Below are 17,797 nucleotides of genomic sequence, written 5' to 3' on the forward strand. Positions count from 1 at the left end.
ATAATTAATTCAAGGAGTGTACTCAGTTATAGCCTACAGTATGAGCCTACGTTTTTTTCTCAGTTCCTCCTGCATTCATCTCTGCAGCTGAGTTTTTAATTTGGATTATATGTGTTTAACTTCATCATACTTTTTTTAATATCATAGTTTGCTTTGAGTTTATGAAATATGACAAACTGCTGACGGCAAAGTGGCCCAAATCTGATTTGAAAAGATCATATTTATTGTGACAATCTGATCAAAGGAATAAAGCAAACAAAAGAGACTTTTTACCTGCAGTGTGAACGCAGCTCTCTCTCTCTCTCTCTCTCTCTCTCTCTCTCTCTCTCTCTCGCTCTCTCTCGCTCTGTTGCGCAACACGGACACATACTGTACATAAACGCACAAAGCAACAAACATATTTCCTCTCTTTTGTCCACTTTTTAACTTGTAGAGTTGTAGAGTTGTTTTGTAAACACAAAACACTTTTTTTTCAGCCTATTCAAGCCGTGAATATAAAACTTTGATATTTCAATCTGATCTTACTCGTCCAACTAGTAGGCTGCACTCCTAACTGATCTAACATGAGAAGAGTTAAAGAATGTTAAGATTGTGAGCCATGAAATCAACAATTACATCTGAAATCTACAACTCACCTTTATGCCCTGTTCTAGCTTGTGTGAATTCCCATTTCGCTGATCAGCGTAGTCAAAACCAAAAAAGGAGAGCCATCTTTAGTTGTCTCGTCAAACCAGTTCTACCTGCTACAATAACACCTGTCAGTCCACCGCAGTGACAAACTATTTTTTTATTATTATTATTTTTTTATTTCATGCTCAGGAACGAGAGGAACGAGTGAAGACATTCAAATATGATGGTTAATCATATCCTGGAAACAGAAGGTATAAGGCTGATAATATCTGCACATTTCATATGAAGTGATGTGACAAACTATTTAAAGGACAATTTGAATCTTGAGCCACATTGGCTGCCGTGTGCATGTGATCATGAATTCAATGTTATAGTAAGTTTCAGTTTGTGCAAACTTTTATTTCCTGAAATAACGCTCTAGAAGTTTGAGCTGGATAAGCTCAACTTGGTTTTCATTGAGATACATTTCCAAAGAAAAGAAGCTGTCACAGTTCAGTTTGTTTGACGCATTTGGCCTAACACCAGCAAACAAAATGACAACCATCACTTTCAGCAACAATCCGTTCTCACCTTTATTTTTATAGATTGTCCCCATGAGACAGAACATTAAATCCCTCCTGAAACGACCCAATCATCACAATGCATCTGATTGATTTTAATGTTGCATTGTTTGTTTTTAAAGCACTGGCACCCTCATATATTACTGATCTCCTCAGCCCCTACACAACGGCCAGGCCCCTCAGATCCTCAAACATGGGCCTCCTGGCTGTACCTCAGCCCCGTTATAAACTTTGTCAAGGTCAAGGCCTCACGGTTGTGGAACAGCCTTTCCTCCTCAGTCAGGTCTGCCCCCTCTGTGGAGTCCAGCCTCAAAACACATTTTTACATGTTGGCTTTTGAGTCATAGTAAGGTTGCTTTTGTTTCTTTCTAATGTATTTCTATCAAGTGTCATGTAATATTGTTGTCTGGTTGTGTTGTTGGTATTCTGTGTGTGCATTTGTGAGTGGGTGCACATGTATGTGTATGTTTTTGTCTTGTTGTTATTTTGTTTTTTTGATTTGTTTGTTTGTGTACTTTTTGTGCTGTGGTGCTCTCTTGTTATGTGTACAGCACTTTGGTCAGTTTTTTAAATGTGCTTTATAAATAGATTTGATTTGATTTATTTCAGAGCTTGAGAGGTGTGATTGGACTTTTTAGAAAGCAACTTGGTGGTTGGAGACCCCAGTGAATTATGTGAGGTGAAATTATTTTGAGAGTTTATGTTCAACGATTGAAATCTGCCCATTTATTGCATTTTAACCTTAGACCAGAGGCGCTGCTTGTCAACAGGCAAGGCAGGCAACTGCTTGGGGCCGCAAACCAGTAGGGGGCCCCTGAGGCCTCACAACCTTAAACCAAATCAGGGGCCCAAAATGTGCATTTTTTGCAAGGACAGCAGGAAACCTCCCTTAGGGGGCACCATCTGACAGCACTCACGCTCTTTGCATGCTAACCGTTGCATGCATTATTGCTGTGAAAACCAAAGTTTGACAATGAAGTCAACCAATAAAAATGAAGAGGAATTATTGGTCTATAGAAGAGAAATAAGAAAGAGGAAAAAAGAGGAAGAGGTGTAAAGTGACACTGCAGACGTGATGGTGATGAACACTGGTTGGAGGCCCCCCCCCCAAATTGATATTTGCCTATATGGTCCCAAAAGACTCAAGAATCGCCACTGCCTTAGACCAAATGTTTCCCCCTAATCTACCTGCTTACACTCCCAAGGTACGCTCATTTAAACCCATAGAAACCCAAGTCGGATCTGTCAGCCCCTGAGCAGCAGTACTGAAGCACATTTATGCAAAGGCACATTTAATGGCAGTGGACATTATCAGTGTGAAACCAAGTTTTGTTTTACAGTTAAGAAAGACTGTAGTTTTGCCCTTATTGTTTATATAAATTAACACTTCCTCTTGTGTTGTATTTGATTTGACCCTGGAGGGAAACATGTCTAGCCAAGTGCAGGGATCTGACAGGTGGAGTGATGATTTACACTTCCTTGATCTCATATTTGAATGTCCCTGTCTGTGACTCGGATAGCATCATCCTTAACAAAAAATCAAAATCTTCCTGCTACAAAAATCAGCAAATAATTTCTGTCAATGACAACATTAACATTTCACAGTAAGGTTAGAGGTCTTTTACACTGACTGTCAGTTGTTTTTCTTTGAAATCAAAACGTATTTCCCAGCCAATCACAGACTTGTAAGGACATAGTTCAACACCACCTGAGTATTAGAACTTCATTACCACTCAGTTATTACTCATCTACAAAAAACACTTACTTTCCAACAATGAGGCTTTATAATGTAGTAGAACAAGAATAATTGTTGTGTTATTGAATAATGATGTTATATAACCTTTCAAATCAATCAGGTGGATAATGATATTATGTAATTCAACAGTAAGTAACTAACTTCAGTTAGTTTCAGACATTAATGACCCCTAGGACAACCTAATGGCATTTCATTATCTAAAATAGTTCCAAAAAACAATATTATACAAAAGGTCATTTTGATTTTTTTTTTTGTGTAGCAAGTATGAAATGCACCTCTAATTCAAGTACATTACTTTTAAAATAATGCTGACTGGCCTGAAAAAAAACAAAGAACAATGTGTGTCGTTGTCGAGGAAGCTCAACTTACCATTCTGTTGTTAGTAACTTTTTAACATCCTGTTGTGGCACAGAGCTGGCTCGGAACTTTTTAAAAACAGGCGTATCACATTTGTGCTTTTATGGCTCCAAATTTGTAGTCTGACCCGTAAAATATCTGCAGAATGTGTTTGGGGTCAGGGTGCAGGGCATTGCTGTGTGTCCAGCGTGTATACAGTGTTGTGTTTACACATACTCACACATGCACAAGCTGCAAAGATAACCTTTTTTCATGATTAATTACATTAGGATTTAAATAATTTACTATGCTGCTAAGTTTCATTGAGCTGCATTTATTAACTTTTCTCAAGGAGTGTACAAACTTGACAGACCAGAACAGTTAGACTTGACATGTTCAGTATGTCCAATGGATAATACAAAAGACAATTGGGTACATGACTTGATACATTACTCAGGCATGAGGAACTATTAGCATTTTCCCATCATATCTTATCATGTGAGCTTTGGACCACACCCAATAGTCAGGTGGCTTAGGTCCAGATTTGGGAAGAATGGGGACACGTCCGAAAAAAGCACCAACATTTTTCCACATAGTCTCCATCACTATAGCTTTCAAGTTTTGGGGGGAGCTGCTCCATCAAGATGGCGGTTCCAAGATGGCGGCCATGTAAAATCTGTAAGTTCCAATATGTCTTCCAAGCCACTTAGAAGGTCAATCTAGGTGTCAATATATAAATTTTCTGGGTCAAGGAATTCATTAAAGCTTTTGAAAATATCACTAGATGATTATTTGTGCAAAGATCAAATAAATATGTTAATTTTGGCAATGTATTACATAATTTTCAACTTGGTTACTGGGCTACACACGCATTAACCCTCTGAGGCCTATTTTGGCCGTTTTGCTCTAATTGTCATTTTACTTATGTATACTACATCAAAAATGTTTATCATATAAGTGCCTGGTATCGTTTTTTTTTTTTCAGCACAACCTCACCTTTATGATCTGACCATTCATTAGTCCCCTAGAGATACTGTATCAACACACAGGACCCAAACACACGTATAAAATAGAGAATTTGTTTATGATTCTTACATTTAATTCATGCATGCCGTTAGGAAGTCATTATATTATATAGTATGTTGTTGTTGTTATTTGAGTTTGCTTTGTTGTTATGTTTGCTTCTGCTTGTATCAAAGCACTATAAACCCTTGTTTTGTTTTTAAGTGCTATACAAATACAATAATTGTTCATTATTATGAGTAAAGAGGAGAAAATTCAATTGAATGTGTCATTCTAATTCTTAGTAAATTTTTTAACTGAATTTAAAGAATTGTAGACTTAATTCAGGTGACCCTCCTTCACATCCCAACACTCCTTCTTTTGACAATAACGTCATGGCTTCACACTTTAGAGGATAAAAACAAGCATAGTGACGCCTCAAGTCCATCAGATTTTAAGCCAGTTTGAATTCTAACAAAGGTTTTATTACACTTTGGTCCTATTATTATTGACTATTTTTAAATCCACTGGATGTTTTCCCTCCTTCTGTAGAGGTGGCCTGGACTATGTTGGTTAAAAAATATCATTGAACAATTTGTAAACTACCATGTTTACTTAAATGTGTCTTCTTTATGATTACCTATGACTATTTTATCACTCTGTCTCATTCCATTGCTTTGTAAAATATTCTAATTCAAGAATTTAACAAGACCTTCTAGATAGTCATGACAACTCTCTGTAGGCCCCTGACCTGTGTCCCAAAGACCCTTGTTCTGTGTGATTGCATGCTATACGTATAACATACTGGTTAATGTCCCAACAACCTAATTGTCATCTTTCATCCTATGTCAACAATGAAGTGCTCCAAGTCACAAAACCGTCTCAAGCTCAATGAGCCATCCTTTATTTCAGAAACAACTTGGGTCTTCAAACTTCAATATGTTTTTCAATCAAGAAGCATTTTAAATACCAGTTATTTTCTCCTAACCTTGAGTAGCCATCCATGTTTTTTTTTGAATCTCAGTTTTATTAATGAAATTAATTTAAGGATGTAGCAATGAAAAATCACGTTTTATTTGCAGACTGGGGGGGTACCAAAAGATTATTATGCATTGTGTATACAGAGATATGCAAATGCTCTTGAAACATTTAAAGTGTTGTACAAGTAACGTTTTAGATGTATTAATCAAATAGCTGTGTAATTTATATTTGAACTACCTTTCCCACAACCAACCTAGTCAAGTATGGAAACTCGCGAGTCCAAACATAACACATTCGCCTAACCACGCACCTTCGCTGTTGCTGCTCTTAAAGGAGACGCATCCCCAACAGGCCTGGTCCAAGCCAACGAAATACGAGGCTTGCTATAGCTTTAAGAAGAAAATATTTGGTGAATGTTTGTAAATATTACATTTATCATATTCCGTAATATTTTTAACTCATAATTTAGTAATAAAATGCCTGCTTGGTGAAATTTACCGAGTCAACAAAACTTGCCTCCGTCGGGGCCTTCGACGTTTCGTTGGTGTTAATCTTTCCATGTTGATAACTAACTATTTACAACAAGTATTATTGGACCGCAGCAGTTCCATAACAACTAATTCATAGGAGGACGAGGTTTGCGGTGTTTTCTAAAGAGTAAAGAAAGGAGCTTAAATGCAGGCCGCAGATGCATCCGCGGACTCGACTGAGCAGTCCAGCGGGAGAGGAGGAAGTAGAAAGCGCGTTAAAGCTGCAGTGACCCCCCCGGACGGCGTTGACTGTTTAACTGGTACTGTGCGTGTGTTGCGAGCCAGAGGAGCTGTATCTGACTGTAATGAGTCAAAGAAAACCTCAACCAAGAACAAGTCTCTGTGTCTTCATCGTGGACTAAGAAGACCAGCTGGATCTAAAAATGCACCTGTAATGAAGTAAGTGCGCGAACAAAGGCACATCCACTACTTCAGCTGTGGTCTGCTACTGCGAGAGGACAGCTGCATCGTTTGAAAGAGGCTCGTTTGCGAGTAATTTGCAAGAAGTCTTGTGCCTGTCGGACTCAGGTTTCTTAAAGCTATACGTAGGTTACCCGAGATAATTGAAACCCCCAATAATTAGTTGAATGTAGTTGTTGTTCTCCTGTCATAGTCAAAGGAGTCTAAGCACACTGTGCATTGTTTTGTTATGCTACAGATATATTTCAACATGCACCTTGCTGTCATTTACTCTCTCTCCCCTCCCGCAGACCCTTAAAGGAATCCCCAGCTGTAAAAGGTACAAAGACACACATTGGAGTGACTTTCATCTTTGAGCAGGGATTATTTTTTTCCTTTGATTTTATTAAAACATTCACACTATGACTTTCTTAGTATCCAAAAACAGTCTGGGGACTAAGCCGGACGAGTCTATAAAGGGCAAAGGGAGACCTCCACGCAGAGCTTCTCGCACCTCACTAGCAACAGCATGCAAGCCAGAAGCAGACCCTGAGGCTTCATCAAGTGGTAAAAGAAAAGACCAACTCCAATTGTCTTGATACAGTCTCTACCATTGTCAATATAAATATAAAATAAGACATACAACTATACAGTGATTATTTAAACTGAAATGACATTGTGTTTGTTTTTCAGGAGAGGAAACAGGTGCCTCTGAAGAAAACAATAACACGTGAGAAGAATTCAACTTATGAAATTGTGTTAGTTTGTTTTTGAATGTTCAATTTTACAATTTGAATTTAATAGGGGCCCATATGATGTCGATGTCCACGACAGTATTTCGGATCCAGATGCTGCCCTCGATGAGGACCCTCCATTCAGGGATGACCCTAATGACCTCATCTGTCCACCCGAGACAAACATGTAAGATGCACTGCCTTTCCGCAGTTGGTGTTAGTCATACTTTACAGAAAAACCTCTCAAACGACTGATGTTAAAATGTTGGCTTCAATGTAAATGATGCTTAATTGTCAAACTCCTCAGTGAGCAATCGGAGCAGCGTGCAACGTTGCAAAAGGAGGTCAAGAAAGAGGAGTCAGATACGGAGGAAGACGACATAAAAAAAGAAGAATCGACTGAGATTGGCGAGCAAAGTGATGATGGAGCGGGCGATGCCACTGAGACACCCAGGAAGTAAGAAAAAATAAAAGTTTTGATTCAACATTAGTAATATGCAAAAGGACTGAACACTAATGACGATAACAATGGGTGTTTTTCATTTTTCACTGAAGCGTGGAACACAAACCTGTTTTATTAAAGCACAGGGAACATACCAAAGGGTTTCCTTAGTGCACAATAAAGCAAGTAAACAACACAGATACAACACCAGGTCTGCTTATGAAATAACACCAGTTTTTTTTTTCAGTTTTTAAGACAGAGAAAATATGATGTTATTGTAAATTCAGACTAAACTACACAAGACCCACATTCATAAGCCTCACACTGGTACAACAGCACCTCCTTGTCATAATGACAATCTCAGTAAGATTGTTTTTTTTTCTTCAAATTAAAGCCCAGACATCATTGCTGGAGAAAAATATGTCCTTTCAGATTCTCTTTTCAATCATTTTGAACACATTTAAAACTATATGACGCAGTGAGAACAAGAAGGCTTGTCCAACTTGATTTGTATTCAATCTTCTCATGCAAAAACAAAATGTATTAAGTGAAACTAACGCCCACAATACACGTACAAGGCACCACCCAAGACTGTATCCAAAAAACCTTTTGTTGATGTTGCCAAAGTAAACTCTCAGGCTAGCTTCACAGCTACATACATGACGTAAGCTCAACCACAATATTGAAAAAATACTGACCTGCCTGATGGATAGCCTCAGTCTGAGTCACCAGTCCTCAATTTTTACAGTGGATAACAATGATCATGTGTTTATATAACTATTGTGGGTACAAGTAATTATACGCTTGTAATTAAATCATAGCAACCCATTTTAATTAAATAGAGATTATGCCATACGAAGAGATGAAGGTTCCTGATAGAAACATGTCGATGTTTGGTCAAGAGGATGAAAGGAGTTGGTATGCAGGGCTTAAACCCATGTGATGTGTTTTGTGTTGTGAGGGTCCCGCCCCTACAATTAAGGAATCTGTTTTTTTTTTATTTTAGGAGGGGGAGAAAACAAAAAGATGACAAAGCCTCCCGGCCACCAAAACGGAGGTAACAGTCTTCGTTGCGTTATTGTAGCACGTGAGGTGCACCAACTGGCCGACTAATATTCAAATTCTCTTTTGTTAACTTGGTAGGAAAAAGCCCCCAGTGCAGTATGTCCGCTGTGAAATAGAGGGCTGTGGGACGGTCCTCGCACACCCACGTTACTTACAGGTTGGTGTTCTTTTTTAAATTTAGCCACAGCAACCACCAAATACTCTTGTCAAATTTGGCACAATGCAATAGGAACTATTTATGCCAAAGAAACAGCGATTGTGTTGACTGTAATATTCAGAAAACAGTGTTAATGTTTAATTAATTAAAGCTCCTGTATGGAGTTTCTAACTGCTGTGACATAGACTGAATTGAGTACTATACAAGAAGAGGTCAGCAAAGAGATGGGATATACATTGTGTCCACAGGGGACGCCAAATGTGACATGATGAAAAAGATCTTCACAGGAACTTTAAGTTGAACCTTTAAATGACACCAACTCACCATTTCTCTCTTGTTTTATTTTTTTATTTTTTATTTCAGCACCATATAAAATACCAGCACCTGCTAAAAAAGAAGTACATGTGTGATCATCCCTCGTGCGGACGCTTGTTTCGTCTCCAGAAGCAGCTGCTGCGCCATGCCAAACACCACACAGGTGAAGTGAGGGTCATACACTGTTTAGTCTGGAACAGGCGTGTGCCTGAGCTGCTTGAAATGCCTTTTAGGAGATAACAAATCAACAAGAGATTGTCATTTCAACCTGTCATTTCCTCTTTTTATTCTTATCTACTGTTTGATTAAAAAAAACACAATCTGATTGTTGTTTGTCTCTTAGATCAGAGGGACTACATTTGTGAGTTTTGTGCTCGAGCCTTCAAGAGTTCCCACAACCTGGCTGTGCACAGGATGATCCACACAGGGGAGAAGCCGATACAGTGAGTAGGGTGAACATGTGTCATGCACGCCCCGACATGTGCTGCGTACGAGGAAGTAGATTAAAAATAGACATGACGTGATCGTCATCAGCATGATTTCAAATATGTCTATGTGGTATTCCACCATCAACGTACAATACATGAAGACATTTTTTTTAACAAAAGAAGGAGTGCTTCAACGACTCAGAGATGACAAATTAATCCGTCTTTCCTCTTATTGTTAAGCTTTTTAAGACCTTTCTGTCAGCGCACTATTTATAAAAGCTAAGTGGAGCTCAGTTATATAAATCCACGTTGTGCACAGAAACAGAAGTACAACACATGCAGACTGAAGCATGGTTAATCCAAGTATGAATGAACAAATGTGTTATAAATTAACATCCATCTCACTGTATGTGTTGCTGAGGCTGTATCTTCGGGAGTAATGGGTGGGTCAGTCAGCTCTTAACGTGTAATGCAATGCTGTTTATTTCCTGGGTATTGTTTATTCAGGGAACCAGGTGTGAGCAGCCTGTTTTACTTGTTTTGCTGTTATTAAGACTTAATTGGTCAGCTCTTTCAGTGAGTCATAATACAGGCAATTAAAACAAACCAGCAGTATATTAAATAATAATTTTTAAATAATAACTGGGCTTTAACTAAGCTCTGACTCAGCCATTTGCAGTAGTTCTTCTCAACTGGTCTATCGTCAGGACGCAACAATAACTCCTTAATGAGACATCATGACCCAAATTTCTGACTTTGTTCAACTCAATTTATTTATTGGAAACCCATCCCACCTATTGAGAAACACTGATTTACAGTATTGAAACGCAAGTAATATTGAACATCTAGTAGTATGCAGTATAAAATATGACTGCTATGTCTTTATAATGAGTCTTTTACTCATTATATATTATATATATATTTTAAATATATTTGTTGTTTTCTGAAGTAAAATTGTCGGTGCAGGACCTGCACTTGTAATGGAGTAAATTGTGGAGTTTCACTTCAGTTCTGATCATAACTTGGGCTTTGTCTCCCCCCTGTGGCAGGTGCGAGATCTGCGGCTTCACCTGCCGTCAGAAGGCCTCCTTAAACTGGCACATGAAGAAGCATGATGCAGAAGCCTCCTACCAGTTCTCTTGCTCTATTTGCAACAAAAAGTTTGAGAAAAAGGACTCGGTTATTGCCCACAAGGCCAAGAGCCACCCTGAGGTGCTCATCGCTGAAGCCTTAGCAGCCAATGGGGGCTCGGTGATAAGCAGCCCAACCATTGTCCCAGAGTCAGTCCCGACGCTCTCTCACCCTGACACTCCTTCTGCTAGCAAGAAGGTGGACGGTGGTACGCATACTCCCCTGGAGCAGGTGGTGCTCCCACTTGCTCCACAGACTCAGGTGGATGTTCCTCAGGGTCAGTTCCTCCAGCTGCCCACGCATCATGTGGTGCAAGTGGCACATCAGCAGCAACCGGCCACCTTACTGCACCTCACCACTGCTTCTCCCGCTCACCTCTCCAGCACCACCCACCCTCAGCTTATCCAGCTCTGCACCCTCCCTGTCGGTACCGTCACAGCCATGCCCACTTCAGACCAGCACGGCACTCTTGTCAGCCTGGGCTCCGTCGCCACGCTGGCCTCCACAGTGTCCTTGGCTCAGCAACAGGAGATACAGTGGGGAAGGGAGAGCCAGGAGGACACACAGGTGCCTGGGGAGGGGGAGCTGTGGGACAGGGTGGTGGTGGGCGACGGGGAAATTACCTGGGAGGGTAATGGGGAGAGGACAAAAGATGGTGAAGGGGTTGTTTGGGAAAAAGAAGGGGAGAAGCAGATTATGTTACAGTTCGCTGAAGTTCATGGAGATGGTTTGATCTAACCGGACAGACAAAGAAGTGTTTGAGGAGAGAAGAAAGAAAGTTTTGATTTAAGAAATGAAGTGGAGACTGAACGTTCTTGGAAGGTAATAATATGTATGATATATATCAGATAAATTCATGTTATCCCAATGAACTGTTGCAGTCATTTAGAGTTCAAACTACAGCAAAAATACTTAACATCAGGGAATATACTATATAACACGATATAGGTTCCAAACACTTAGTTCAGTACTTGAATATTTTCTAACTGGGTTCTGTTGTGTTTTTAAACTTGTGTATGTTGATTTTTTTAAAGAATACAAAGACAGTTGTATGGTGGTACATATACAGGAAAGTCAAAAAGATAACATTTATGTCTCCATATTGTCCCTGCTGTGTTTACAGTATGTCTGCAGGTTAAATTGATAAGTATCATTGGCTTTATTAACATGTCTAAAGGTTAAAGTTCCTGTACAATAACAATAAAAACATTTCTATGAGCAAGGAATACAACTAAATGAAGTTCAAAAAAGTTGTTGTAAAAGTCCAACATCAGGTATATTAATAATGTGTATATACCGGTATGTAAGTAATCACTTCAAACAAATCTGCAGTATATTGCTTTGAGAAGAGGTTTTAACAAAAAAGGCGTTTGGAAATCTAAAATGTATAAGTCTTTAAGAAAGGCAAAATCCTTTCTTTAAAAAGTTGTAAGAAATAACTTTAACCTTTCAGAACCTGAGTAGTGTCATTTCATTCATGTTTGTACTTGATGCCTTCTGATTTGATCTTTTATCACAGTTGTTTTGCTTTCGTGTTTTTTCCCCACAGACTATGCAGGCCGTAGGTTTCCTTGGTAAATCTTTTTCTTCCAGCAATCGTCGATTATAACGTATACCTCTTTGCACTGCCACAACTACTGAGCAGCCATAATACTACGGTCTTAATTTATCAGAAACTGTGTCAAATAACCACAATAAAAGGAACATGTCTTGAAGCCTTTAGCATTCTTGATGCATCTTTTTAATATAATCTTTCATTTCTAGTTCCTTAATGTTTTATGCAATCACACAAAGAATCTGAATCAGAAATACTTAATTAATCCCAGAGGGAATTTCAGTCCCATATTATGCAAAATACACTTTTTATAATAGGGGATTGAAAATATTTGAGAAATAGCTAATAAAGACTTATTATGGTCGTAACTTTCTCTTCATAACAGACAAAGAAGTACATGCAGTCTCTTCAGGTGCAAAATGTAATCTATCTCTTGGAGTGGATCATCATTTTGAATTCTAATATCAATAAGTCACTTAAGGGGCTTTACAATTTGTAAAGTAAACACCTCACTTGAAATCTATAATTCTATAATTAAACTGGAGAAAAAAAAAAGTTAAATATCTCTTTATTGATGCAGCGTGTAAAGAAAACATCCGAAATATTGTAGACATTCAAACCATAAAACATAAATCAATATGATTCCATCATTTGTAAATAATAAACATTTACATTACAAATTTAAAAAAAAGTCTGACTAGCTTTCCATTCTCATTTTTTTTTCCAGGTTAACAAGGTTATAGTGTCTTTTTATTCGTAGATATTTTATTTTGTATTTAGTAAATGTTTTTTTTTCTTATTCATTTTACTATTGTCTATAAACTTGTTTACAACAAAAATAATAACACCATTTTAAAGACATTTCAAAACCAAATATTTTTTAATCTTCAAGATTTCATTGGTTCAGACTATTCATGTTTAATAATCATGTTAATTTCGTAATTAGTTTACAGTAATCTGGGAATAGTCAGAGTTAATAAACACTTTTTATTATGAGTGGACGGATGGGTGGGCCACACTGTGACGTTTTAAGGGAGAAAAAAAGGCCCTCCTGTGCGTTCCCCCCCCCCCCCCCTAAAAACGCCCCCTGGGCTTGCGGAGCCAATTAAATCCCCTGCCTATGCGTTTCTACCAACATGAAGGCCGACGTGAAAAATGTTTCAATGACGCCCGCTGTGAGGATCACCGGCTCCTGTTCAAACCGCGAAAGTATCCCGAAAGCCTCCGCGTGTAAATAACGTGTTGTCGGTGCCAACACTTACGGCGTTGTGGGGAGGGAGGGAGGGAGGGAGGGAGTGGGGGGCGGGGGGGGGGGGACTCCTTTCTGTGCTCGGTGTCCACCCAGCTCGCTGCTAACACACCTATATAAACAGGGCTGGAGTGCAAATGGCAGAGCAGGAGGAGCAGAAGCAGATAACCGAGCTGGACAAGCCGGTGCCTGGAGTGTCTGGGACGGGAAGCGCGGTGGCTCTTGCCCGGCAGCTGCACCACGAGTGTGATCGTCTGCTCCGGCTATACGTGAGTTATCGGTTTACACGGTTGTTAAGACTGCTCTCCTCGAGCTTGGCAGATATTTACAGTCTATGGGTGCGACACACTCCCACACTCCCCTTCCCCGTTACTTTTTGGCTTGCTGCAATGCCAGCATGTCTTTTGTACTGAGGCAGCTAGCAACCTGTCGCGTTTGAATTACATGTTGACTTACTACACACAGGCTAACATTATCAGTTTGCTGATAATAAAGGATGCTTTGCTGCAGAGTAATCACACTAAAAGACCCCCCCCCCTCCTCACCCTCCCCCATTTCCCCTGGGGTGCCTAATGGATGGAGTGTATTGGATTTTTGTTCTGCTGTCCTCGTCCTTCTGTCTTCCTTTGAGAAGCCCTTTTTAATAGATTAATAACATTAGTGTGGCTGTCACTTATTATTGCGTTTGTAATCGATCTTGAATGTAATAAAGGCCAGGCGCACCTTGAGGCTGTTAACTCTTTTCCTCTCCTTTTTTTTAGAAAGAGAAGGAGACCTTCTTGGGGGACCTCACCCCAGATGGCGTGCGCATCGTGTCCCTGTCCCCTGACTCGCAGGGGGCTAGCACCCAGCAGCAGGTGCAGTTGCTGCACTCAGCTCTGCGCCAGTGCTTGGGGCTGCTCCACTGTCTCATCCTGAAGGAAGAGGAGGAATGGGGTGAGCTTGAGGGGGACTACGAGACCTTGAAGAAAATAGTCCGGGCTCGGCTGGAGTACTTGCTCTATACCACCAAAGGTTTGGCTGAGACTGAAGACACGACTCTGGAGGTCACCCCAGACCACCAGTGCAACGAGGTACAGTATTGTTATAACTGGCTTTCATTTCAACATGGTTCAGCGTCACATGTCAAGGCCACAATAAATTGTGTATATTTCATGAATCATGTGGTACGACCATAGTGTCTTTTTATACACATATAAGTAACATGCCTTGAAAGCAGGATACTTGAAATAAGAGAAATAAACACTTTATTCTGATAAAGAGCCCTTTCTTATGTCCCCTCGGCTTTCTTCAAGTAGCTGAATATTTCATGTTTAGTAGTTAAACAACCGATTACATTATTCCATTGTACATGTTTTCTTGATGAATTACTTTTAGTTCCCAATAAAAATGGGCAGAAGAACAAAGAAAGGGGCCGCTATCTCATACAGGTGTCTCCTGCTAGTGGCCAGATTGAAAAGACCACACCTAACTCTTGAAGCTTCATCAAAGGCGTGACTAAAAATGCATTATGTGAATGATACCTTAACTAAACTAATGCTGGGGGGAGGGGGGAAGACTCAAAACATGTACCTGATCACCTGGATATTCAAGTCAATCGTTCAAGATTGAGTTTCAAGGAGCCTCCTAGCGTGTCTTAGTATGTTGTTTTGGTTTTACGACCTGCAATTTCACTCTTGGTTTGTTCTCAAAGTGCCAGCAGCTATTTGTGTAACCCACTGTACACTGCCTGCTGAAATGCAAAACTAAAGACAACATTTGGCTGGGTAAAAAGGTCGATTCTTTAGAAGCCAAAGAAAAATATATTTCCCCCCTGGGTGGTGGTGGAGACCATAAGCGGAGCATAAAGGAAAACTAGTTTTGATGTACATATATTTGGTCAGCACAGACACAACTCCAAATTGTTGATTGATGCTCGCCTGTTTCTGGTTGACATGCAAAAACAAGCTGCTTCCACAGGCCCTAAGTAGTATGTGTTTATTTACTTTCACCAAATTCTAACAAATATTTGCATAAAATGACAAATGTCCCTTTTGATAACTTTTTTCTTCATTTGATTTTGAATGGCCTGCCTGACCTTTTTACTTCTTTTCTTAGCCTATTCATATTAAGCTGAACAGTTGCTCGACAGTAAGCCTATCTGGGTGTGGATTTGTTCTCTTCTGTGTAGGAAACGGATGGCGCTGGGGGAGTTTTTGGGCTGAAAATGTGGACCTACCGTGTGCTGCTGGAGCTAATCCACTGGGCTGACCATGCTGCGCAGACCCTCCATATCTACCACACAGAGCGGGGAGGATCAGAGGAGATCTAAATGTCTTTATGTCAGTCTCAAAATACATCTATGAATGAACTCACTCAACACTAACAGCCAGCTTTCCCTTTTATGTATCCCAAAATTGAATATGAAGGAGTGCCCAGCATATTGTGTGTGCACTAGAGGGTCAAAAATGTACTGCTTAACTAAAATCACAACTAAGCCTCTCTTAACAAAAGCCCTGCAGACAGCTTTTCCCAGACGGTGGTATTTCCACAGCAAGTGCTAAAATGACCTCTAGTTTGCCACAGTTGAATTTTCCCCTGACTAAGAAGTGAGTGCAGACTTGAAACTACAAGGTTGGTTTGCTTTGTGAAATGGCAGTCAGACTGTTTGAAATGTCTTTTTTTTTTTTTGTATAAACTGTGTATATTTATTTTATTTAAAAACCTTTGATGACTAATATCTGCTGTAACTAACACTCCAAGATCTACTAACTGCTAGAATGTAGCCAAAAAACACACGACTGATAAACTGTGATTGATGTGCAGCTGAATCTGTAGCCATTAGCTATTTTAATAGGTCAATTAGTAATAAATATTACACCGTATTAACATGTATGTAATCCAAATAATTCCAAGTCACATTCTTTGTTTTTATTGAAAGACTGAATGCTTGTATTGTTCATGGTTTGGCACAGTCTGTGATGATCCAAACCTCATGTTTGCTGCTCTGGTCTCCAAGTTCTCTCCTGATGTTATACTTGAATGTGCTGCTACACTGTTCACAAGTTTGAACTTTAACACGAGTGGTTTTCAAATCTTCTCTGTCCTCTCCTCTTTTGGAAGCTATAGTTGACACAAGGATTGTTGTGTCTTTAGCTGAACGTATCAAACACTCTGCACCTAAACAACTTCGTTGTAGTGTTAAATGCCTGATGACACATAGTGAATGAGCTGTGACTTGGTATAGTGAATTTCTTAATTTCATGGTTTTCTTTGATCTCTGTGATGAACAACTGGATGTGCATTTAAAGATTAAAACTCACTCCTAAACATTGTTTGTTTGTTGATACTAGAAAAGCTTTGTTTTCTTATTGTTTGACACTAAGGTATGTATAAAAATGCTATTATTAATTGTATTCCAACACATTATTTGAGAGCTACAGTCAGAACAGAGGGAGGATGGACATCACTGTTAATTGTCTATTGTCTCCCTTTATTTTGTGGCGAGTTGATAAGCACATCATTCAAACATTGTAAATAATAGAAATATTTAGAAAGAAGCTTTTCTTTGTTAAGGCCCTGACACACAAGGAGATCGTCGGCCGTCAGTCCTAGATGGACCGACAGTGAGCGATCGTCACCCTAGTTTTTGTGGTGTGTCCAGCTCCGTTGTACTCGTCTGCCGATTAGACATGTTGAATCAGCGTAGTTGGTGAGAGGAATCTCTCTGATTGGCTGTTCGGAGGTTTCATTTAACTCCAGAAAGTAATTTCCTCTCATGCATGCGCAGAACGTACGTGGTTGTTAGTTGTCGGCTGTAGTCTTTGTGGTGTGTTCTAGTGCAACTTTTTGGTCAAGATAAGATAAGATATACTTTATTCATCCCAGCAGGGAAATGTAGGTGTTCCAGCAGCCAGCATACATACAAACACACAACACATATATACATACATATCCCACCCATACAAAAAACATGAGCCCACAATACATAGCCAGGATAAAAAAGGGGTATGGATGGTCCATGTGCATAAGTAGCTGTTACTAATAGATAACAGTACAAAACACTAGCTCTGCCAGTGCATAGTATGATAGATAAATAAAGAATTATGATAAAAAAGCAGTCAAGTGTGCAAATACACAGGTGCAAAATACAGTTTGATATATGCAGCTCAGGCATATACCAAACAAGACAAAGGTGTAGTGAGGCGACGGGAGACGGCGTCACAGTCGGCCTTCGTCGCCACTAGTTCCTTGTCTTGACCAAAAAGTCTGCTTGGTGTTTCAGGGCCTTTAAACGTATCCTCAATTGACATTTATTTTATTTCATTTAAACTGAAGTTTTCAAGAAAATTATAGGTCGGTTACAATAATCGTCTTTTCATTTGAGCCCAACCGATTAACAGGCCAGCCGATAATATCAGCCGATATTAGCCAATCAAGTGACTATTGCAGATATGCGCTGATATTACTAGATGTGTTTAACCGTCAAATAGCATTTCATTTCAGCATCGTCGAAGCGGCGATGCATGTTTATGCGCAGTTACTTTC

At 39.6% G+C, this 17,797-nt stretch overlaps 2 protein-coding genes across 2 annotated transcripts; both read left to right on the forward strand.

The window, feature by feature from the left end:
* Positions 1-5,574: 5,574 nt before the first annotated feature.
* Positions 5,575-12,186, forward strand: LOC132958317 (E3 ubiquitin-protein ligase ZFP91-like). The gene is made up of 11 exons (XM_061031066.1): positions 5,575-6,194; positions 6,506-6,534; positions 6,630-6,761; positions 6,888-6,924; positions 6,999-7,115; positions 7,236-7,385; positions 8,377-8,427; positions 8,514-8,592; positions 8,956-9,070; positions 9,251-9,350; positions 10,385-12,186. The coding sequence occupies exons 1-11, from the start codon at positions 5,941-5,943 to the stop codon at positions 11,202-11,204; spliced, it is 1,884 nt and encodes a 627-aa protein (XP_060887049.1). The 5' UTR covers positions 5,575-5,940; the 3' UTR covers positions 11,205-12,186.
* A 964-nt stretch (positions 12,187-13,150) lies between these two features.
* cntf (ciliary neurotrophic factor) lies at positions 13,151-16,570 on the forward strand. The gene is made up of 3 exons (XM_061031495.1): positions 13,151-13,539; positions 14,032-14,343; positions 15,441-16,570. Exons 1-3 carry the CDS (start codon positions 13,408-13,410, stop codon positions 15,579-15,581), a joined length of 585 nt encoding a protein of 194 aa, XP_060887478.1. The 5' UTR covers positions 13,151-13,407; the 3' UTR covers positions 15,582-16,570.
* Positions 16,571-17,797: the final 1,227 nt, after the last annotated feature.

Source organism: Labrus mixtus, chromosome 23 (assembly GCF_963584025.1).
Source record: "Labrus mixtus chromosome 23, fLabMix1.1, whole genome shotgun sequence".
Taxonomy (NCBI): domain Eukaryota; kingdom Metazoa; phylum Chordata; class Actinopteri; order Labriformes; family Labridae; genus Labrus; species Labrus mixtus.